This window comes from Eptatretus burgeri, chromosome 5 (genome assembly GCF_056783735.1).
Source record: "Eptatretus burgeri isolate ZD-2024b chromosome 5, Ebu_testis_v1, whole genome shotgun sequence".
In the NCBI taxonomy this organism is placed as follows: Eukaryota; Metazoa; Chordata; class Myxini; order Myxiniformes; family Myxinidae; genus Eptatretus; species Eptatretus burgeri.
The window spans coordinates 65,975,108-65,999,976 of record NC_140965.1 but is presented as its reverse complement, the minus strand read 5'-3'; the positions used below and the strand labels follow the sequence as shown (position 1 = coordinate 65,999,976).

Sequence of the window (24,869 nt, the reverse complement as noted above, 5' to 3'; positions counted from 1 at the left end):
CAACATCGTCGCTCGCAAAAGTGTGTACTCGAGTCAGATCCGTATCTCCCGGACGTAGCGGCACCATCCGCAGGTAAAACGAGTCGACACTTCATGTTTACAAGAGACACACATCTCTCTCTTTCGTTCGAGCGAGACGTCGCAGATTAATATCAACACCTCGCACGTGTTGCATGGGAAACATTTAAAAAAACTGAATATCTACCTTTTCACAAAACTCTTCCCTCGAGATAACATAATTGAGTTTTAAATAATTTATCCAAATGGCTGTGATTTCATGCAAACACCTCGTTGGAATTCCTTGTCCTCCCCACTCCGCAAATTGGAAGGCGAGGTGGCATGCGATTGGCTGACGTGTCACAGAAGTCAACCAATGGGAATGCGAAACAAGTCGACTTGGTGGGCGTGTTCTTTGACGCGGAGGGATACACCAGGTGGTTCGTTACCTGGCGGATTGGTGCTGTGAAACGGCACGTACGGGACCAGGTTTTTTTTGTTTTTTTTAAAGCACCAATGGCACTCAAAAGGAACGAAGGGCACAACAATTCAGTAATTTTAATCATTGTTGCTTAATTTTACATGAAGAAGTGGAACACAACTCTTGGAAAACGAAGATAAAATATGACGAAAAGAAGGGGCAGAAACATACGGCTGGAAACACAAGCATTAAGTACGTGAACAAAGTTTCATCAAGAATGAGAATTAATATGAAAACGAAATTTATGGTGAATATGCATCACGTGGTGTTGGTGTCGACGGGTGGCGACTCGAGCGGCGGCCTCGTGGCGTTTAGACATCAGAAATGCGATTAAATTATATATTATCATGTTGGGTTAGTTTGGAGTGTCACTTGTGCTGAAATGAAGTTTAATTTTATCCGTTTTAACAGGGGGGGAAAAAACCCGGAAGGGAAGTGTGTTTGTGTGCACGTGTGTGTGTGTGTACACCGCGGAGGAACTTTGACGTGCTTTGACGAGGTGACGATGGTGCGCAAGCTTCGTTTTTCGGAGCAGAAGCTGCTGAAGAAAGTCGATTTCTTGAACTGGAGTATCGATCGGAATGTGCACGAGGTGCGAGTTCTGCGGAAGTACCACGTGTCACGGGAGGATTACACCGTGTGAGTACCAGCAGCACTTCACTTGGTCATGATGGTCCCGCGCAGTTGGGGACACCCCCACCCCGACCGTGCCATTGGTTAAGGAATTCTTCCAGCTCCCCCCTCCTTGTACCCGTTGGAGAATTCACGCCTCCAGTGCTACACCTTTGGAGACCACCCTCCCCCTCGTCATCTCCCCCGTGTGATGCCGAAGGAGAAGGAGCCCCCCCCGTCCTCTCCACTGCGATGCCGAAGGAACCCCCCACCGTCCTCCGCTGTGATGCTGAAGGAACCCCCCCTCGTCCTCTCCGCTGTGATGGAGAAGGAGCCCCCACTGTCCTCCGCTGTGATGCTGAAGGAACCCCCCTCGTCCTCTCCGCTGTGATGGAGAAGGAGCCCCCACTGTCCTCCGCTGTGATGCCGAAGGAGACCCCCCGTCCTCTCCGCAATGATGCAGAAGGAGACCCCCCCGTCCTCCGCTGTGATACCGAAGGAACCCCCCGTCCTCTCTGCTGTGATGCCGAAGGAACCCCCCCCCTCACCGTCATCTCCCCCGTGTGATGCTGAAGGAGCCCCTCACCCCTGTATTCTCGGCCGTGTGATGCCGAAGGAGACCCCCCTCTCGTCCTCTCCATCATGTGATGCTGAAGGAGACCCCTCCTTGTCCTCTCCAGCATGTGATGATCAAGGAGACCCCCCCTCATCCTCTCCGGCATGTGATGCTCAAGGAGACCCCCCTCATCCTCTCCAGCATGTGATGCCCAAGGAGACCCCTCCCCCTCATCCTCTCCAGCATGTGATGCCCAAGGAGACCCCCCCCCCTCATCCTCTCCGGCATGTGATGCTCAAAGATACCCCCCTTTCGTCCTTTCCGCTGTGTAATGCCATTGCAGACCCCATCCCCTCTCGTATTCTCCCCCGTATGTTGTCGTAGGAGACCCCCCCCCCCTCCTTTGTCCTCTCCGCCATGTGATGGGGAAGGAGACCCTGCCCCTTGTCATTTCTGCCTTTTGATGCCAAAGGAGACTGTCCCCCACCCCATATTCTTCCCTGTGTGATGCCGAAGGAGCCCCCCCCCCCGTCCGTCCGTCCGTCCTCTCCACCATGTGATGCTGAAGGATATCCCCTCTCATCCTTTCCCTCAAGTGATGTCGAAGCTCCCCCCCCCACTTCACTTTGCAGGTTTATGAAGTAAACTTGTTCACTGAGCGAAGGATAAAGAAGTAGTTTTTAAAGTCTGTGCTTCGTTGTAGTTTTGTGTAGTTCTTGCCACAACCTGACCTTTTGCTGTTCTGTTCAGATATAACAAGCTGAGCCGAGACATTCGGACCCTTGTGGAGAAGATTCGAGATATGGACGCAAAGGACACTTTCAGAAGCGAATGTACTGCACTCCTGTTGGAGAAGCTGTGAGTGGACCGTTGGTGGGGTTTCCTGGGAATGTATGATGATTGTCGACGGACCCTGATGAGCGTTAACTCCCTGCCAAGAGAGCCTGAGATTCTCGTCTCGACTTATTGAGCATTAAAAGCACTCATTGTATTTATGGGGGTCAAACTACAGTACAACCTTGTTAGCCAATGGTCTTCCATGCGCTAATTGGGCCGTACAAGAGTGAGTGCATCCATCCGAGACAGCGAAACATCCCTTCCACCACTCTTTCTCTGTTCTTAGCCATGCCTCCTGTAAGTAATTAATGAGTTGTGGCTTCCCTGCCTCACCCCTATCATCTCACCTGCCCCCTCACCTCCCCTTCCAGTCTCAGATCAGATATCCAAGGGCAAATCACCACATAGGCAGGAGCACTTCAGGAATGACCCGCTACTGGATAGTTATATGATGTTAGAAGTGGTGCCCTGTGACTGTAAGGGGGATGAGAAAGGGTACCCTCTCACTGTAGGGTGCCCGACACAATCACCCTACATCATTGTAGGGAGGAGGGAGGTTCGGGTGAATTACACAATCGCCCTACGGGTAATGTGTTTGTTGTCGACTAAAAGCCAATAAGAGTGTGGGAAGATAGGTGTGACTAGTTTTGAGCATTAGCCCTTCACCAGAGCGAAACAAGATGGGGTGCGAGTGCATCTTTTGCTCTGACAACCCTGCTTCCCACAGTCATTTCCATGCTTTCTTGGGAAGACTGACGCTGTCCGTACCAGACAAGTTTTCCATTCTGAACGTCTTAGAAACTTACGAACACCAAGGCCAAAGCACAAGGCCTGTTGTTATTGCATCAGACATTTGGTGGCTTCTCTCTTTTTAGCTTGCTCTGCTCTCCCAGCCTTCCCAACAAATCCAGGAGGTATGTGGTTTTGATGAAATTTCCAAAATCTCAGCTGTCTGCCACCTCAACTCTTTTTTTTTTTTAAATTATTTTTTTAAATTACAAATCGGTGGAGGAGGTAAAAACCACAGTATAAGGAAGATTACCATTCATGGTTGCCTACTGAAGTTGATCGTTCACCTGTGAGATGCAAGTGATGTGGGAACATGAATTTGTTTATAGTGCAGAAGTATCTGGCCAGACAACAGCTACACTGAGATGGCAAGCACTCTAACCTGAGATGAAGGGTTATCCAAGAAAACCAGATCACTTGCTACCCACAGTGTAGAGGAATTTGTGATTTGTTCAGGGTGCCTGTGATGACTCTCTGACTCTTCGTGAAAGACTCCATGGGATCTTGAATATCCACCAATGCCCCCGGTGCTGGTAGATTGGTCGTCCGGCTTGACGTTCATCTGATGTATCGCCCGATCTGCAAAACACCAGGATGACAGTTTATAGCTAGTTCGGGATGCAAACCCACGATCGACTGATCAGAGATGAGTGTGCATACCTCTAAACTATCACAAGGATACCCAAGGAAATTAGATCCAGGAGGCCACCATTCAGCCCATCATGCCTGGGCCACATCAACACCAAACCAAGTCAAAGTTTCTCCAAATTTCCGTCGAGTGAGTATTAAACAATGCCAGGGATCGTTTGGAGTGGGATTATGCATCAAACAAAGGTCACAATTGGGTTGTAAGGATGTCGGGTAATCGTGCACGTCACACTTGAAGCCGTGGCCAGTAGAAATCACAAATGAGGCCCGATGATGCAAGTTGTAAACAATCCCTATACACTGCAGTCCACTTGTAATCTGATGGCTCGAAAAATCGGACAGGTAACGGGATGCATCATTCGTGCGTCAAGACTCATTTAAGCACGTTGATGAGTTGAACATCATTGTGGCCTAGCTTACACCCTATGTCGAGACCTACCATGTCAAGATGGCTCGGGTCAGTTTGTCTGTGGGGGATGCAATAAGCATAGAATGCCTCAAGGACATCGGGCTTCTTCCAAATTTTTTTGGTTTCGTGTTAAACAACAGTTCCATCCATTGGGACCATTCTCTGTGCAGAGCGTTGGTGCTGCTTTTGCTGGTGCTGCAAGCAGACTCCTTGGCTATTGGACACAATCCTGGACGGATCGCCACTCTGACACAGTATACCAGCATGCAGGCACTCGTTTTGCCAACCTCGGAAGGATGACAGGCAGAGTCAACCCCACCTGGTATTATTTCAACATCAGAGTGTGGTTTGAACTCGGGCTCCTTGGATCCCAAGCCCACCACCCTAACCATTAAGAAACAACAGTTGTAAGTGTAATTGTACGTTGGACAGAATTGACTGAATAGTTTGTCGTTATAATAATCTTTACTTACGGTAGGTGTGCCCCACAAAACGCCTTGATAAGCTATTTATACACCTTCACATGTCGTTTGTCAATGCGGAAAATCCCCTTGGTTTTGGGAGGGGTGGGTGAGGTGAGATTGAGTTGTTACAACCTCTGTCCTGTGACCCTTCACCCCCCCTGGCAAGTTTGGTTGACTTGGATAGGTCATGACTGAACATATCGCCGTCAGACCCCAAATTGTGCATTTTATTATGATAAATTACAGGATGAAATGAATGGAAATAAACTTTGCACAATCAAGTAACCGATGAATCGCTTTCATTTCCTCCTTATTGAGGACATCGTTGTGTTTTAATACGAGCAGTGCTGTGGCCAGGTGTACCTGTCAATGCAGATTCGATGGAGGCCATGCATCTCCCATGCGTTTGATTTAAATCTGCTTGATCGTTGCTCTTCCACGAGCTTCAATCCTGTGAAAAAAAAAAACCTCACAAAGATTGCAAACTTTTGTTTGTTTGTTTTTATTCTACCGAGTCCCAGCCCTACTTTAACACCGTCCTGGCATCCACGGGGCTCTTGTACCGCCAGCTCAGTCGGGCTGTGCTAACAGCCCCTCTGACGCGACAATACTTGAATTGGTCGTGGATTCTTAACCTTGTAAGAAGTTCTCCATAAAAGCCAGCTGCTAGAATTTTACATCCACTTCCTGAGCAGGACGCCGTCAGCTATTTTAACGAGGGATTTCAAAAAGTTTTTGCAGTCAATCAAACTGATCCCAGAATCGCGTGAAAAAGAAAACGGGACTCTCCCACTGTCTTGCTGATCATGTGCTGCGAGCGTGCTCTCGTCATGAATGCTCCACCGATCGGAGGAGGCGAGCAAATCCGACCAATTGGTGGACTCTGGTCTTGCAGGACGAGGCGAATGCACCTATTTTTCATTGTGCAGGCATTTACTTTCACATGGGTGGAAAAGCCTGGTACATATTACGAGAGTTTGAGTGGTAAGTGTTACCAGCTGTGATATTCTGTCGAGGTTGCGATTGTAGAGGTTGCAGTAAGGCTCGATCCAGGTTGCCGAAAAACCATGTACCAGCTGTTTGTTCGGTTCTCGTGGCACGTGGACCCAGTCTTTGTCAATGTTTGTGTGAAAATGTATTTAGATTAATGACGAATACACAGAGTTTGAATGCGCCAGGTGCGTCTGTACATTGGTTACCAAGTGGACATGTTTTCGTTTCTGGGTCCATGAAAGAGCAGAATGACATGGGTCCACTCAAGGGGGCTTCTTACATAAGGAGGAGCAAACAAACGGTGGAGGTTAAGCGGAGGGTTCATAAAAAATTGGCTGTCAGAGTAAAAAAAAAAATTATTTTTTTTCAAGATTCGTATTGGAGACTGTTCAACGTGATGGTAATGAGCTGCTTCGACGTTAGATACTGCAGAAGGATCAACATTGGACAAATGCTGAAAAGTATTTAAGAAAAATGATGTTTTAGTTTAATTTTCACGATTTTCCGCTGTTGAATGTCTTTGCCGTCTTGTCTGTTCAAGCCCGTAAGAGTGGAATTGTGCCATGAATGTTGAACGTAATATGTGAGCCAATCTGTGAGGACTCATTAATTATTTAAATCCAGGCTTGGAGGCACCTGAGCATGGCTGGGGAACTCTGACCCACAATATATCTTCTTGGCAATGGTGAGAGAACCACATCGAGGTGTGAAAGAGCATCCGATTCTCGAAGCATTTTGTCTGCCATCGACCAGAGCATGGATTTCAGCGGAGGAGAGTAAATGGGTGCTAGATCTTAGGAATATCTAACACTGGTAGTGGGGATTTATTGGGAGAGCGATTGGGGTGGATGGACATATTGTGTTGCGTTGCACTGGTCGTGGTGTTGGCAGCCACTGCTTGATGATTCCTGATCCACACGTTTTGTTGGGTTGTATCCTGCTCCGGTCTTATCCTTGGTTCAAGGTCGCCGCCTCCACTCCACGTCTCTGCTTTGTGACCACGTGTCGTGCCTGTGGTGATTCCACATTCCCAAAGGTGCACCATGCACCTTTGGGAATGACCGATACGATGCCCATTGTGAGTTCCTGAGGTACTCGACCGCCCGTTGTCTTTATCAACTCGTAACAGGTACTCATGTGAAATCTGCACAGACCATGAGAGAATCCAAATCCTCACTCCTTCCTTTACACCCAGAAGCATCCTGCATGATCGATTGAACAATCGGCCCCTCATGGTGATAAGATAAAAAAACTTCAGTATCAAACTAGTTGCACATCGCTCCCCTCCCCACCCCCCCCTCCCCCTTGTCATTTTGTGTTGTCGTACATTCGTGGATGTGTTGTGTGCTCGTTTTGGAATTTGAATGCCGAAATACCAGATGAGCTTTTCGTATAAATACCCATTTGCCCGAATCCATAGATTTATTGGAGCCTGGAATGGTCGACTTTTGTAGAATTGGCTCGAACCTCGTTCCTTTGGCTTTCACATGTCCTGCAAGTGGACTGATCACCCGAGCTGTGTTGAAGCACCGCTCGCTTATTCTGGGCGATCAAAGTTATTGAAGGAGTGTAATCGTTCGCCACGTCCTTACGCCTTGTTCGCAATGAGCCTGGGGTCCATTGGACCTTGGGGGAATACTGAAACCTCCCTCGCTTTCTGCCCCCTCCTTCCAACTCAGGGCCACACACGATAAAGTGCAGCCATTGTAATGTTACAATCAATGTTGGGTCGTTACCAAAAGAGCATTCCTGGAATGTTACACGATTTCAAAGTTCAAGTTATTCGTTACATCTCGAGAACTGCTGGAAACGGGATCTTCATTTTGTTTAAATTTGTTTTGAAACTTAAGCTTTGTTTTCTCAAAAGGAGTTTGAGTCTCTCGATATCGCACGGCATGTTTTACTCTGCAAAAAAAGGCCTTGTCTTCCCTCCCTTACATCTCTCCGATTTTACTGTCCCTAAATCACATTCTCCCCCTCGCTACTCATTCTCATCCTTTACTCGCATCTCCCTCAGCTCTGAGTTTTTCCTCCTCCCCTCCCCCTCCCCCCCCCACATCCTTCTTCCATAACATTTAGGGTGAAAAGGTTTCCTCCTTTATTTTTTCCATCTTTTTCCCCTTCTCTCTCTTCTCTCTTTGCCAATTGAGCCAGTCATGGGAAACCAAACCCCAATAACCCTCCCCTCCAGCCCAATAAACATTCTTTTCTGAATTGTTCCATATGGGTTTCTGGACTTCTTTGTTAGCCATGCACTCTGCCAGCCATCCCAGGACGGCATTTGTGACTGAACTGACTATAAGTTATTCTCTAACATGCGGGCTTGCACAGCACAAACGTTAACACACAAACGGCGCTTCGTTCGGCATGTCTGGAGCCAACAGTAACACCGTGGAGAACAGTTTGTCAGCTTCGTGCATCTTGTATCGCGTGTGGTATTTAGAAAATTGCGGTTCGGCAACCATTCCAGCACTCCCATCCGACTGCTCTTCTCCCCTCCCCACACCACCATTTCCGGTTTCCTCATCCACATCTCATCTCTGATATGCAAGTGCACAATAACATTGTCTATTGAATAAAGGTTTTCTTTCCTTTTGGCACTACCACCGCTATGTTCCAATGTTTGCATAGTTCCACAAGCAATCGTTGACTCTTGCACATGGTCCATGATGCTTAACTCGTACATTTTTTTTTTTAACCACAGATATGTGATGGGCCTGATCCCAACAAAGCAGAACCTACAGCTCTGTGAAAAAGTCTCTGCTTCCTCGTTCTGTCGGTGAGTGGCTGTATGAACAAGTCCGCATCACCAGGAATGTGCTCCTCGCGGCCCCTGAGGCTTCCATGGCACAAAGAGCTAGTTTATTGTTGGTACATAAATTGAATCCCATTTTGGCCTGAAAACCTCAGATGTTCAATCCTCAAATGTATTTGAAACGTGTAAAGCACCATGACATTTACATGTGGCACTTGAACTCTATTTTCAATTCAGGACACTGATGATGTCATAATTAATTGACTAAGAGGTTTTCTTCCGAAGTTGCTCAACTACACCTCTCGCATATATGCATATATATATATATATATATATATATATATATATATATATATATATATATATATATATATATATATATATATATATATATATATATTGTTACGGATTCGCGCCCGCCGGCGTGCTGACGGCCACGTAACTCGAATCGCGGCACGTCGCCCACCGGACGGACAATCCAGTCGTGACCCTCTCGGACTAACGCCGGGAACCAGTCATGGGTGGACCTTTCGGTCTCACCGCGATCGAGCCAATCAGCCCCCGCGTGGGATAGGGTTGCTCGCCAAATTCGACCTACCTAAGTACCCACACGGAGGGTAGACCGGGCGATCGCACCTCGCTGCAGGTCGACTTCGGACACGGGCCACTTAAGCGACCCGTTCCGTACTATCGGGATAACCGAGCGGTGTTATCGTCGGCCTTGACGGTTCGATTAATTATCGGGCGTATTCAGCCCACTACCAACCCTTTACGTGAAGCAAGATGAGGATTCAATGAAAGAAATGACGAAGCGAAGCAGGAAACAGTTCAACACAAAGCACATTTATTCGCGCTGAACGGAAAGCACACATATTCAATTCCACCAAAAGCACATAGAAAAGGAAAAGAAACACAATGCAAATTTTACACAAAAAGCAAATGCGACAATGCAGATCTAATACCGATTACGCGAGCACACGGCAACACTTATACAATTTTACTTCACAGACGGCGCCGACAACACATACCCAAAACCAAGAAAAAGAACAGCCTCAAGGATGAGGCGGGCCTGAGGCCGAGACCGGGTCGGGCCTACCCGTCTGGTGATGAGACGCGGAGCGGCGATGGTGCCTCAACTCCGCGGGCCTCGCGGACAGTGTCTGGTAGGGGGTGGGAAAGGGGCCCCCTTGGTCACACTATCTCAGCGCGGGGGGAAACAGGAGGGGGTTGCTGATGCTCGGGGGAAAGGAGGATTTCTACTCTGCCTCGAGTCCCGCGACGAGCGTCTCCACCTCGACCAGGTCGCGCCGTCGGCCTCCCTGGTGTGCAGCTCCCGGCACGACGCGAGCACCCCTCGTCTGCCCTCGCCGCCTCTCCACAGCTCCGTCCCCTTCGCTCCGACTCCAACGCACACGACGACGACCAACTCCTTCTTGCTTCTTCTTCCCAACTCCACCGACTGCGAAGTCTTAACTCTGCTCTACTGACGAACGCGGTCGCTTATATAAGCCCCGTGGCTTCGCTCTCTCATCTTTGACCCCCTGCCTTCGACCTTTCACCTCGCTCCCCATTGGCCCGAGAAAAAGTGGGCGTGAATGCATTTTGATCCATAAATTTGCATATAGCGATCGCCCTCCAACGCCCTGGAGGCGGGGCCAAATCGCCCCTCGCTCACCGATTGGACGGAACAAAAGTGGGCGTGTGTCGTTTTTGATCCGTTTTTGAAGCGGAAAATCCGTGGTTTTGTACACGCTGTTCGGCGCGCGCCCTGCACGAGTCCAACACCGGTACCCACAAGCGGCGCAAGAACGGTGGCGATGCGACGGTTGCGAGGTGTGACGTGAAGCGGCGCCGCGGTGGGTGGTTGATGTTGTGGTTGGTGGTGGTAACAATGGCGGTTGGTCCAAAATAAAGATAGTAAAAGAAAAACGGCTATCCTGAAGAGTCGCAGCACGCATAAATGGCATGTATTCCCACTAGACAACGGGTTTGGGCCTAACTACACATATACTTACCGAGATATCTCACCTAAGGGACCTGAATGATGGTTTGCGAATTTGGTAACCACAACAATATATATATATATATATATATATATATATATATATATATATATATATATATATATATATATATATATATATATATATATATATTAGTTAGGTCACTTTACCCATGGAGTAAGACCTGCATATGGCAGTACTGTGGGCCATGACCTGATAGGGATGGCTTGAAATCAATTACCCAAGGTTTCCATCAACAGCTCTGCATAGACCTTGCATCATGAGCAAGATAAAAATGTTGATTCGAACCTTTACTTTAGACCGAGATTGACGTTCATGGAAGAGCTGAAGATGTTGAAGAATGCAGGACACAATTCATACAAGTTCAAATAATGAAAAGCGTTACCGGCGAAGGTGAAATCAGGACAGCATTGCAAAGAGCAAGTTGGAATGCAAGTAAAGACAAGGAAAAGAATGAATAAAAGAATAATAGGCACTGCACCATACACATGGTCAACCATCTACTCCCTTCTGGTGAAAGTCCCAAAATCCAAAATCACTGCTCGCCTCCACTAATTTGTTCCCTTTTTTTTTTTTCTCCCTGACTGTGGAACCAACTTTCACATTCTCTTCAATCTCATTCATCCCTGCAGGTCTTCAAGACAGCTGTTCACAACCATCTCAGGTCATCCCCCATCAAAAACCATGATATTTTATACCTCCATCAACCTCTCCACCTCAAAGCCCTCCTTCCAAATATCCTCCTCCTGAGAGATTCCTTCCGTATCCATCTTGTCCACCCCGTGCATCCTCCTTCCCCTCTTTCCTCCACATACTCATTGTTTGTCTAAGTCCGTCCATTTTATTGCTGAACTCTGATGGTGTTTCTCCCTTTTCTTTCTGCTGTTCCTTTTGTCCTGTTGCGTCCTGATCCATTCAGTGTTCTAACTCTTCCACGATCCTTGACTGTTTACCAATTTTTATTTTTTTAATAAGTGAGCAAAGATAAATTAACTTTATTTGCCTTGCATATAATTAGCATAATGATTGAATTCACCTCTCAGATGGAATAATTAGTTCTTGCTTGGTTTGGATGTGATGGTTTTGAAATGTCATGAGTGTTTATTTTGAATTGATCCCAGAGGTGGTTTGAGGGTGCTGATTGTGTATGCGTGCTGCAACAGGCGCCGTCTGCCCACGATATTGCTCAAGCTCCAAATGGCGCAGAACCTCAAGATGGCGATCTCCTTTGTGGAGCACGGACGTATCCTCTAGGCGGGTGGTACTGGTTGCTTACAGGAGTTGTAGATTTTTCACAGCGTCACGCAATCTGATGACTTTGCGACAATGGAAGGCAGTTTGGGTTCCTCGACTCACTTCGTCATTCTGGTCCCATTGTGCCACGAGCTCACTGATTTGTTTGGGATTTTTCCGAGTCTGTGCTTGGCAATTCTGAAAGTCGTTTTTCGACTCCAGTAGCACTTTTTATAAGAGTAACCTGATGCAATTGCACTATGGGTATCCGTTTTTTTCTTTTGAGCGATTTGTACGGCAAAGATAAATGTGCACACTGAGCGACAGGTACTCTAACCCATGAAACAGTAATTTGAGTTAACATTGTGCCTCATCTCAATTGGTGTAAATGCATTTTCTCGCCTGGCGTTTGTAGACATGGTGCTCTAATGCTCAATCGAGAGCATCCCTTTAATTCTACGTGATCTGAACCTTTTTGTGTCATCCTGACTTTGCTTTGACCTTGACCTGCACTAGATGTACGTGTTGGACCAGAGCTGGTGACCGACCCGGCGCTGATCATCACGAGGTGAGGACCTGGATAGGAGAGAGTGGTTTGTGAATGGGAATGTCGAAGGATGGCGAGGTGTGTCGGTGATACATGTAGAGTCCTTGTAACCATTATCCCCAAATCTTGAGGTTGCCCTGCCAGGAAGGCCCAGCAGGCAGCATGCCGGTTTGGCTTCCATTGCTCTGGACATGGCAATCGCGTGTTTGGCACATTCCATGGCACGGGGAAGCTTAGAGAGGCATTTTGTTGAGTGAGAGGAGGGGGTCGTGTCAGACTGGAGAGGGTCTGTAACTCTGTGCAATTGATCGGATGGATATCTGCGATTGTCATTGCCGTATGAGATCCAATACTGCAATCGCTGAAAGGTTGAAGATAAAACAACTGCTGAATCAATTGAGTGGAGCTCCGCTTTACAATAATCGTTGCGTGTAAATAAACGAACAGAATGTTTGTCTGCCCAGCAACTTGTGCCACTTTCAACATGTGATTCTGTCTGAAATGGCAGCGATTCAATTTCCCAATTGATGAAGAGCTTTTGATCCGTGAGAAACATCGTTCGTTTGAAGAAATTTTGCGTTATTTTAATTATTTATTTTGGTTGATGGAGTCTCTCTGTGCATACAAAATGATATCTATATATATATATATATATATATATATATATATATATATATATATATATATATATATATATATATATATATATATATATATATGTATGTATGTGTAGGAGGTGTTGACCACTTCATCGCGGAATGATTGCATGTTTTACGTCTCGTTTGGGATGTTGGAGGTTGGAACGCTGGAATCATACCATGTAATTTAAAAATATTACATCTATGATAACGTGTAATTGTCCAAGGGTAATGTGCAATTATCAAGTTATTACATAAAACATGTCAAACAAACTGCACTTGAACTGCCACATGTCGATAAGCTGAAATGTTACAAGAGTGTTTAACATGGAATGGGACGAGTTTCGGACATTTGAATTGCTCTGTTTGATCATTATTGATTTTCACTTCGCATCCTTTTATAGATAACTAGAAGGGCACTTTTCAATGTCGTGATGTCACCAGATATGCCTCCACCAACATTATTACATCATTATACATGCAGCACTTGTACCAAGTTTGATTTAAATCTCTGAACCCAGTTTAAAAATATTAAATAATTCAGGCTGCCAGACTATGCGTCCGATCAGGTTGAAATTTAAAACATATATTTCCCATCACTACTGGATCATAACTGTGCTATTTTGCATCGATTGATGAAGCGGTTCAAGAGAATAATTTTTTTTTTTTAAGATTTTCGTTCAATCCAATATGGCTGCCAGACCATGTGAGCGAATTATTCGTGAACACCCTGATATCCCTAAGGCTTGGGGAACATGTGGGTGAAGATTCCCCTCGATCTGTCAAGCCGTTCTGGAGAAGAAGATTTTGAAGATTTATGTGTTTGCAACAATATGGCTGCCGAACCGCGTGACTGATGGCGTCATCAATGTTTTTTTACCCCCGAATACAGTTTATCCCTCGATGACCCTCAAAAATTTTCATCCTGATCGGCTAAAGCGTCCAACGTATGCAATTATAACGTCGTAACGGAGCCACCTATGACATCATCAAAAAAATCACACTGGTTTCACATGGGGAGTACTTCACATGTGCCAAGTTTCAGTTTTTTCCATGGAGCGGTTTCAGAACTAAGGGGTCCAAAGTTTTTCCTTTTTTCAAACATGGCTATCACACCACGTGACCTATGACATCATCATTATAATTTAAACATTCCACATGAGTAGTCACATGTATGGGGAAAATTTGGTGTCAATCGAATAGGCGGTTGCAAAGAAAACATGGAAAATTAGCATCGACGGACGGACAGACGGATGGACGGAGAACCCAAAAACGTTATGCCACCAGCGACTTCGTGAGCGGAGGCATAAGACAATGCACCAGAAGGCAGAAAATGCAACCATATTCCCCAGTAATGTCATCTATATATAATGGAGCAAGTGTATGTGATTATGTATGTATGTATGTAGGTATACCTGCTCTTCATCCATTGGTTGGACAGCTGACCTGATGTCACCTTCAATTGTAACCTGAAATACTTAACCTAAAGTGCCCAGAGGACCTAAAAGATCCTCCCCCCCGCCCCCCCCGATGACCCAAAAGACCCAGAGGATGCAAAAGACACAACGGGACGATCAAGGACCCATGGAAATTCTGCATCATGTAAAATGTGACCAGGTCCCTAACCCCACCCCCACACACATCCACATAATCCCATGTCCTTAACCCCTCTCCAAACTCTGACCTCTCTCTGCCCCCCCTACCACCACACCCAAACTGTGCTTCCCTCCCTCTTTCTTCAAATCCTCAAACCCCTCCCAACCCAATGTCCTCAAATCCCCCCGTCCCACCCCCTCAAAAGCCTCAAACACCTCACTCCCAACTCTGTTCCCCCTCTGCCCTCCCTCCCCCAAGCCAACTCTGTCATCCCCTCCCCCTTTCTTCTTCAAGTGCTCAATTGCCCCAAACCTCCAAGTTTTCAATCCCCCTTCCAACCCCAAGTCCTCAATCCCCCTCCCCCCTTCCCAACGTCTCAATCTCCCTCTTCCAACCCCATGCACCCTCACCTCCAACTCTCTGTCCTCCCTCCCCATCCTGTGGCGTGCGGCGTTTCATTCTATCCCACAACAGCTATGATGGTGCAGCACTATCCTGCTCTCATTGGTCAAACTTTTTGAAGTGATGCACCCCCTTCCCTCGCCCCCTCAAAAATGCTGCATACGCCCCTGTGTACCATGTTAATAGCTGATGCTTCGTTAAAAAAAAACGCTGATTTTTGCCATAAAAACATTAAGGCTTCGGAGTTAACAACCACCTTTGCTAACAAGTGAACATTAAAATTTCTCTATCTCATCTCTTGCACAAAACGTTGGGGGGTGGTGGTGGTGGTGTGAGAAGCCAGAGAATGGCTGCACCATTGTGTGGGAAGAAAATTGTGATTTAAAGTAAATAAATAAATTTCTACATGTTCTCATAACTGGGCTGCGGGGTGTGGGTCTCACACTAACCCGACGGTGTGTTCTGCCTTGGGCAGAGTATCCGCCCTTGTGACTGTAGACTACATGGCTTTCCCAAACCTGTTTGACCTTACCTGTCTTTCACATATACAAAGTGTGTGGGGAACCTTGTAATCGGTGCTGTCCCCTCCCCGTGAGAATCGCCTGAGGGTTTGTCCCATCCATTTCTTTGTAAATTGTGATCTTCGCTCGGGTCACAACCGATTGACCATCTGGCCCTCCAATTTTAACCTTTAATACTTTAGCGATGAAGTTGGCCAATCCTCATCATTCAAGGCTGGCCTGTACCAGTATCCAAAAGCGGCAGGGCCTGTCCATGTTCACAGTGTGATCCGTGCATGGGTGAGAAAGTGTTTTACAAGATGTTCTGTTTGTGCTTGGGAATTGTATCGCACTCGCACACTCCCACTCACTGGTTAATCATACGTTCCGACAGCTGGACCACGATGGATTCGGTCATTTCCTTCAGCCGAGCTGAAGTTACACCGCCAACCAGCCAAGGGTTACCAAGCAGTTTGCCGATTTGTCTCGACTAGTCCTTTTTTTGGCCCACAATGAGCTTCCAGAAGAGGCAGTGTTTGGACACGTTTGTACATTTTGGCCATTGAGAGGCCTCACAAACAAATGAGTTTTATTTCTCATCACAACGTACATTTTGTAACCCCCTTCGTGCTTTTACAGCTGCGCGGTTCCTTTGCTTTGGCTTGGAGACCTCTCTGTCTTGTTGCTGTTTTATAGTTTCTATTACTGCCTCCTCCAACCTCACCCCTTCCTCCTCCTCCTTCGATTCTCAATATCTGTCCTTTGAGATTATTGTAATTTCTGACATTGAAATGTTTATGTCATTGCTTCCCACAGTCTCTGCCATTTATAATCCTCTGTTCTCTCTTTAACGTTTGTCTTTAATCCGGATTTGCTTTATTCTGTTTTTTTACTTTGTTTATTATCACACGGTATACTCGAGTACTTGTCTTCGACCGCCCTTCCCCCCCTCCCCCCCACCTCTTCCTCCACCGCCAAACCTGCAGTGTTTATCCACAACCACAGTTTTTATTCTTCTTTTGAACATCTAATCCTGTGTCGATAGTAACCCCTAAAGCATGCTGTGAGTTTCTCTCGTGCATTTGTGCAATATACTGGCCTGTTCGTGATGAATGTGAGAAAGGCCCCGCCCGGTCTTCGGGAACCCACGAGGGAGGCCATTCTTGGTGCTGATAGAAATCTCCGAGCGTTTTCACTACGTCGTACTCCCCTGGGTGTCCTCTGTCTTAGTCAATGGTCGAGAGCCACGGACGTCCAGCAACTCTGACTGCTTTGTGCAATGTGCTCCCTCTGTTGCTGTAGAAAACTGCGAACGAGCGGGATGAATGTCGATGAGTTCATAGACTGGAGTCGCTTAGGGCGAGTGGGAAATGCGTGAATGTGGGGACGGGCGAGTCGCTGGGATCGACACTGGCCCTCACCAGCAAGATTAGTTCTTCATTCTTGGGTCAACATGGTTCGCAAAACATCACATGTACCAGTCGGCTTAGCGACTTTAAGGACTGACTGGGTTGGGATGGAAATGAGGAAATGGTTCCACAGATTTTGGGAGTGATGATGACTTTGGTGGACTTTTTGGCAATGAAGATCTGATGGGATGAAATGAACGCAACACCTGAAGGAAATGAACTGAAGATGAATGGGTTACAAACCTTTGTGACGAGGATGAGGATGAAGATCACACAAGTTGCTCTGCTTTCGTCATACCCCCTATGTAGAAGGATGTAGATCATACAACAGGCCCTGTGCCTCTGCCTGATGTTGGGAGAGACCGACAATGATCGTGGACCTGCCTCGCCGACATCGTGACGTGTTTAGCAGTAAATGTTAGATGGTGCTCCTCTGGTAATGCCTTTATATATGGTGAATTGAAAAAGGAAGATTTTTTTTTTCGATCAGACAAGTTGCTCTGCTTTCCATCATTACGGACCAGTTTGTATCACGGGATCGCTTTGGGATAAGTTCCAGTTAATGATGAGGTCATTGTCCATCGCTCCAGAGTTTCATTACAGACATCTACAGGATCATTAGCCAAAAAGGTCTTTGCACACATTGAACGCTTTGTTGTGCTGTGCAAAGATGAGCATTCTTTCATTTGGCGTTGGGTTTTGGTCGGGAAGGTAGATAAGTGAGGAGAGGGGTGGGGAGGGAGGTCAAGAGGGAGAGAGGTGGAGAGGTCGAGGGGTGCGGCCTGGGGAGAAGGTCGAGGGGTCCTATTTTATCTTTTACATATATATATATATATATATATATATATATATATATATATATATATATATATATATATATATATATATATATATATATATATATATATATATTTACAGCTGTGGAAATTCGCAGAACACCATAAAGGTTCCTGAGATCAGTTATCCCGGTAAGTGAGTATTCAGATAGGTTTCCCCACTGTTGTTTAATGGGATTTATTCGTGTTCACCGGGCTGTGACCCTTTGAGGTAGGTTTTTCTGTTGCTATTGTTATTTTGAACCGACAGATCACACTACGACCCTTTTCGTCGCATCAAAAAGGGGTCCGAGCACGCGGAGTGAAGAACAACAAGGAAACCTGTGCTAGTGCGCGGGTTTTCGTGTCCTTTCTTCTCCGCGGCTGGCACGAGAAGGGGCGAGGTGGCTCGCTCACGATTGGTGGATACGAGGAGTGAGGCGGTCGGAGTTGAGAAACGCCCCTTTTCGAGAAACTTCTCAAAGGCTCGAAGGAGGGTGGAGCCAAAAACGGGGAGGGGCGAAGGGCGGAGCCCCGAGTTATAAAAGGCCGCATGAGACATGAGGTCTTGTCTTTCGTGTGGTGGTCGTCAAGTCTTTGGTGGTTTCGCCATCGGGTGGTTCATCGCTCTCCTGGCTCTTGGTCCTGTGGTTCTTGCGCTCTTGGTCCTGTGGAGCGACCTGCTCGTTGGAGGCGTGGGACGGTAGAAAGTCCGGAGGCGCAGCTCTGCCGGCTGGGTGGTGCGAACCTGCGCGTCCGTGCGAGGAGCGCCGGAGGGAGCTCGCCGGCCACGCGAGAGGCCAGGGATCAGGCACGGCCACGCTAGCTGCCGACGGGACGGGGCGACGCGACTCGCCGACCACCGAGGGGGGCAGGTAACCTGCCACGGTCTCGCGGGACCCGTTCGGTCCTCCAGGTCCCACGTTATAAAGGTCCACGGACCCTGTCTGCCACTCCCGTCTTTGGGGTGGCCATTCCTTTGCTTTTGAGTGAATGTTGGTGGCGCTGTGTCCAACAAGTTAGAACTGAGTAAGTGACTAAATAATAATCATATTTGGTTGTATTGCTTTTGCTTCTCGCCTGAATATTGCATGACTGCCTTGGCTGTATATACGTGTGCTTGTAATAAATGTGCTTGGTTCGAATGTATCCCGTTCGTTGCGTCTTCTTTCTCCTATTGGAAATGCCATCTTGCATCGTGGAATAATAATTGGGTTTTGAAATACCTGTTAAATAGAATCGGATCCGGCGAGGTCGGCGATAATACCCGCTCGGTTATCGCTGTAGAACGGAACGGACCGCTTAAGCGGTTCGTGTCCCAAGCCGACCTGCGTCGAGGTACGGCTGCCCGGTCGGCTCCCCGCGCAGTTACTTAGGTATATCGAGTTTGGCGACTGACCCTATCTTGCGCGGGTAGACAATTGGCACGGCCGTGGTGGGGTTGAAGACACACCCGTGACAGGGTTCCGGCGTTAGCTCCGGAAAGTCACGACTGAATTTTCCGTCCGGTGGGTGATGCGGTTGCTATTAGTGGAAAGCGGCCGTTCACACGCTGGCGGGTGCGAATTCATTACAATGTATATATATATATATATATATATATATATATATATATATATATATATATATATATATATATATATATATATATATATATATATATATATATATATATATATACCTCCTCTGACAAAATCGCTGGAGGCATTATGTTTTCAGGTTGTCTGTCCATGCGTCCGTTGTAGGTTTTCGGTAACGCGATAACTTAAGAATGGCTGGAGAGATTAAAATCGAACTTGGTGCAAGTCTGTATTATGATGTAATAATGTGGGTGGAGGCATATCTGTCTGTCGCGACATCGAAGAGTGTCTAATTTTTTTTAAATTTTTTTTTAAACGTGAAAGAGACCGATATTGATACAATCTGGGATTGTTTTACATTCTGTGGTTGAAATGTGGGCAATTCGCTTCTCCGTTCGCACAGCCCAGTCACCAATTGTTTCAATACCGTCATTTTGTACCAAATAGGTATTTCAAGTTGATTTTCGACTTTTACCTTTGAGCTCGATATTTTTTTTCACCTAAATGCATCACACTCACACCCCCTGTGCATCAATTTTAGCTGAACTCGCATGATTGTGAAGAGCAACGGAATGACGATTCAATGAGTACACGAGACGATTCCATTGGTGGTTGGTTGCGTTGAGCGAGTCCCGTTTGGACCACAGTCCGACTGCATTCGTTAATGTACAAATTCTAATAGGAGAGAGATTTGAAATTTGTTGGAAAAGTTTTTTGGTTCGATGTCCACCATGGCTCGGTACCTCTGACCCTGCCCTCGGGTTTTCATCTTGAAAATGCATTCTGTGCTCACGTCGTCGTCGAAACTGGTGTCGAAGAACAACTTTTGTCGACCGTGGGAACAAATCTCTAAACAGGTGGTTTTCTTGTTACTCCCTCTTACCACGTCCTGGCTGCCCAAGGAGAACCGTGGGGTCGGGGGAGGGGAGAGGTGGGGGGGGGGGTGGCAGTGGGATGGGAACCAGGCTTTGTTAACCACTGTGATACGATCATGTTAAAACAGTTGTTGGTTTATGGTTAGTAAACTTGTACCAGGGATTTTCTTCCCTTTTATTGTCACTTTCTGTTCTTTAAAAAAAAAAAAAAATGCTCACAATTCAGTTTTCATTGGGCGTTTTCATTTCATGCCAGACAGAGAGGAAATCTGAGAATTGCCCCCAAGACGGTGTTGGCTGTTTTTTTTTCAGGTTTCTTTCTTTCTTTCTTTTTTCCCCCATCACCATTGATCTCTTTGGGTCATTTTTGAACATGTGTGTACACATTTATCGATGCACGATTTGCATTCTGACTCAAGGAGGAGTTTTCATCAATCCACCGATGTTTATTTGTGCAAAAGTCCATCGGATGTACTCTGACTTGCCTCGGCTAAAACTAGACTGTGTTTGATGGTGGTGACAACCTCACCACAGTTAGCACGGCAGCGATAGCCCGTAACAGGTGTCGGGGTCTCGTCTTTTAGTCCATCGGCTGAGTTGATGACAGCCAAGAAAGGTCAGGGCGTTGGATAACATGGTCTCCATAGCCCGACCAGCTGCGGAATGAAGGGTCCCTTGCAGCTTTTTTGGATCGGCCTGTCGTCGTGAAAACTCGAGCCGCTTCGGAAACATTTCATCCGCAAGCATGTTGCACGGTTCCATGCTTTTCGATTCCCACATCCATCAACCACCACTACACATTCTCCTTCTTGGCAAGCACCTTGCATCTTGGTGCTAAGTTTAGGATTTTGAAACTCAGAAATAACTCTCCATCATCTGTGCTCGTTCGTGCCTCAGACGGAATGCCACTTTGAAACTGAGAGTCAATGTCAAAAACCTGTTGTGTCCTTCCCGGGCTGGGATGGACTGACAGCTGCTGTGTTCTCACAACCAGAGAGGGTCTCCTTTATTCACGACCATAGAGCCTCCTGAAGGACATCTTGCCTTGTTGAGGCCGGTTGCCATTTTTGACACAGGAGGAAGCCACTTGGCCCACGATGCCTGTGCATTATCAAGATCACAATTCAATCCATCATTTTATCGACTCAAGTCCACTGAGCCAAGAGGAGGAGGATGTACCTCTCCATCCCCAAATTCTTCTCGGTAATTGCCCCCAATAATTTGCTCAAGCACATCTAACTCAAAGTTAAAACTACCCACTGTTTCTGCTGCCACGATCTTTCCAGGGAGACTATTCCATGCTTTAAGTATTCTTAAAATACCTCCACCTTATTCCCCATCCTCACTCTCCTCCCCTTTACTCTTCCATTTCATATTTGCAGGAACATGGAGGACTTTGTGACATGGGTAGACTCATCCAAGATTAAGAAGCACGTGATGGAATACAACGAAGAGGTGGGAGGTTGCATACCTGGGTCTTTCTGACGGAGTAACCGCAGCTGAGGACTCGAGTGAGTGCTCTAGAATTGGTGGTAAACCTATGACTGACAAACCTCTTTGTGTTGCTTTTCAGAGGGATGATTTTGACCTGGCTTGATCATGCGCTTCCATCGCATTGCTCCACATCGGCCTTTTGTACGATTACTCCAGAAATACCTGAGACCGTTTTGTCTCCCGGTGTCTGACCTGATGTCACCTTCATTTTGATGGACATTTTCAACTGGTTTGACACACTGTGTTTTCATTTTGTCATCACATCATTATTTTTGATCTCCAATCTCCTTGGTTGTGAAGGATCCTTCTCCTTAATATTATTAGACGTTGTTGTTTTTTTTTCAGTGCTCTGTACTTTTTTTATTTTTATTTTTTAACTTGGAGAACGAATAATAAATGGAGTTTGTATTCCATCTCACAGTCAAAGTGCTCTTTCAGTTCTTTTCATCATTAGGTCATCTCTTCGAGCATGACCTAATAATATGGGTGTCGATGTCCTTCGATCCGTCCGTCCGTCCGTTCACAATGAAGTTGAAGCGGGAGATCTGGTCATTAGTGATCCTGATAGAGGTCGATGAGACGTACACGATGGTATGACTTTCAAGGTCACCGAAGGTCAAGGTCAAGGTCAAGGTCACGAGGCCTTTGAAGTTGCGAAAATGACGATTTTCAAATTCTATCTCCTCCGCCATTTCTCAAGCGATCTTGAATTTGATTGTAGCATATGAATCTATGGGACAATATCTAAATTTGTTCAGGCCGGATTTTCGATATTCGCTTTCGTTTTCGTGTCACGTGACTTCAAAGTTGGCAAAAAATGCGAAAATGACAATTTTCTATCTCCTCCTACATTTCTCAAGCGATCTTGAATTTGATTGTGGCATATGAATGTATGGGACAATATCTAAATTTGGTCTGGACGGATCTTCGAATTTTGCTTTCGTTTTCGCGTCACGTGACTTCAAAGTTTGCAAAAACTGCCCTACCTTCAGGAGGCTATATATTCTCTACTGGGCATGGTAAAAGTTAGTGAATGGTGTCATTGTATCGCAGCTGACCTTGTATATTTATACATTTTCCGCCGAAGGTGCAAAAGTTTCAAAACCCGAAATGTAAACGTCAGCATTTATTTTCAAAATATAATTTCACGCGTGCGCACGCCAAAATGCCGAGTCATCTTTAACCAAACTGCGCAGTTCGAGCTGCACAGTAGTCTTCGGTCATAGCTGAACATTGAGAACTTGTGGTATTATAGAGATGACCGTCACCCCCACACGGGGGTAGTTTGTTTTGTTTTTACTATTTGTCGTGCAATAAGGAAATGCTGTTTTGTATGCAAGACCCAATTTGTGCTTCTCCTTCTTCTTCGTCTTTTTCCTTCCAGATTTAAGAGTTGAACATAACATGACGAGTGTGGAAAATTACAAGCGCCATTATTTGTAGTTTGTGCTTTGTCTCAAACAACTTCCAGATGTGTTTGGCATGACTTTGTGAAGGGCCTTTTGTTGATATCGTTGAAAGTCCCATTTTTGGGGTTTGTGCCATTGACCTATTTTATTTTTATTTATTTATTTTTTTAAATTCCCCCCTCCCCCCCACCCCATTTCTCTTTATTTTCCTTCAACGATCGAGTTCTCATCTGCACAGCACTTGATTGAAATGCAAGCTCAGTCGATACTTTATCAGGGACGAGGGAGGTGTCTGTGGTTCAACTCTGAAAACACTGGCTGGATGTTGTAATTGTAACGATTTCTACATTGAAAAATCCATAAATTAATCCCATAATTCTCTGAAGTACGCTTACTGCAAATCGTTGGTGACATTGCTCTTCACTGTTAAACAAGAGGGTGTTTTTGTTTGTTCGTGGGTAGGACAGGAAGCTTATGAAGCCAAGGTAATAATTCTAATTGTTCCTCCATGCGTGGAGACTGCAGCCTGAGCTGGATTAGCAGACGGTACTCTTGCCATTGAATTCCATTCGACTTGATGATGGTTTGGCATCTTTCAGTTTGAAAGAATGAACAGTTTCTGAAGACTTCCTCGAAGCCTTCCAGCATGGGCTCTGAGGATAGGGATTGCTTTTGTGATGATTAAAGGTGTTTTTTGGCAGACCTTTTGGCAATGAAGATCTGTAGATTGGACGAAACTAGTCCAATCGAAAGATGTGTATGGCGATCTGGAGATTGAGGAAACGCCTCGACTCCAGAACATCTTGTGTTTGGGTTGATGAGGTTGATGCACTAATCGACTGGAAGGGCACTCGGTGGAGCGCACACTTCTGCCACGTAATGCAAAATCCACGACAACATATCGGGCCCAATAAATTTTAGAAATATCATTCTACACAGCACTATATCGTTTTGGCCCTATCTCTCGATGGTGAACAATCACTTAAAAAAAAAATAATTATCATATCCATATCTGGATCCGGATCTTCACCAAAATTGAATCAATTCGTCCTTGCGACACACCCAACCTGTCCACCATGTTCCATCCAAATCCGTCCACAACTTTTTGAGATCGTGCTATATATCATTTTTAGCCCTATCTCTCAATGGTGAAGAATCAATTTTAAACAAATTGTAGTAGTCGCATCCAAATCTTCACAAAAATCGAATCGGTTCGTCCTTGTCACACACCGAACCTGTCCACTAAATTTCATCCGGATCCGTCCACGACTTTTTGAGATATCCTGCACACAAACACAGACAAACAGAAAGGGGTGAAAACATAACCTTCACATTTGGTGACAGAGGTAATTGGACCAGGTGAGTGATTGTCATAAATTTAATTGTTCACTCACATCGGGTCATAGATGATTATATATAGATATAATTTTATTTTATTTTTAATTTTTTTTGGATAAGGATTTTGGTTCAACCAATTATGGCTGGAATACCACTTCACCGATGATGTCATCGTTTTCACCCGATTAAACCCCATGGAATCTTGAATTTGACAACTTTCCAAGTTTCAAATTTTTTTGTTGAGTGGTTTTAGAGAAGCCAATTTTTGAAAAATTTAATCCAATATAACCATACCATGTGACCTTTGACATCAGAGTTATCAATAAAATATTCTCCATGTGTAGTCCCTCCTGTGTTTAAAATTTCTTATCGATCTGGTAGGTGGTGACAGATTAAAAAAAAAAAAATTTAAGCTAAAATATGGACGTGGACACAGGTAGACAGAGAGACACAGGTGTTACAATGGTC

At 45.8% G+C, this 24,869-nt stretch overlaps 1 protein-coding gene and 1 long non-coding RNA gene across 2 annotated transcripts; one reads left to right on the top strand and one right to left on the bottom strand.

The window, feature by feature from the left end:
- The first annotated feature begins 859 nt into the window (after nucleotides 1-859).
- On the top strand, nucleotides 860-22,067 carry IMP3 (IMP U3 small nucleolar ribonucleoprotein 3). Its single transcript, XM_085882168.1, has 7 exons — nucleotides 860-1,117; nucleotides 2,397-2,504; nucleotides 8,491-8,565; nucleotides 11,729-11,808; nucleotides 12,315-12,366; nucleotides 21,543-21,615; nucleotides 21,734-22,067. The coding sequence occupies exons 1-7, from the start codon at nucleotides 861-863 to the stop codon at nucleotides 21,755-21,757; spliced, it is 669 nt and encodes a 222-aa protein (XP_085738294.1). The 5' UTR covers nucleotide 860; the 3' UTR covers nucleotides 21,758-22,067.
- LOC147026596 (uncharacterized) lies at nucleotides 3,493-5,558 on the bottom strand. The gene is made up of 3 exons (XR_015058409.1): nucleotides 5,429-5,558; nucleotides 5,157-5,244; nucleotides 3,493-3,851 (listed from the first exon to the last, which is right to left on the bottom strand). It is a non-coding gene; the product is annotated as an uncharacterized LOC147026596 (long non-coding RNA).
- Nucleotides 22,068-24,869: the final 2,802 nt, after the last annotated feature.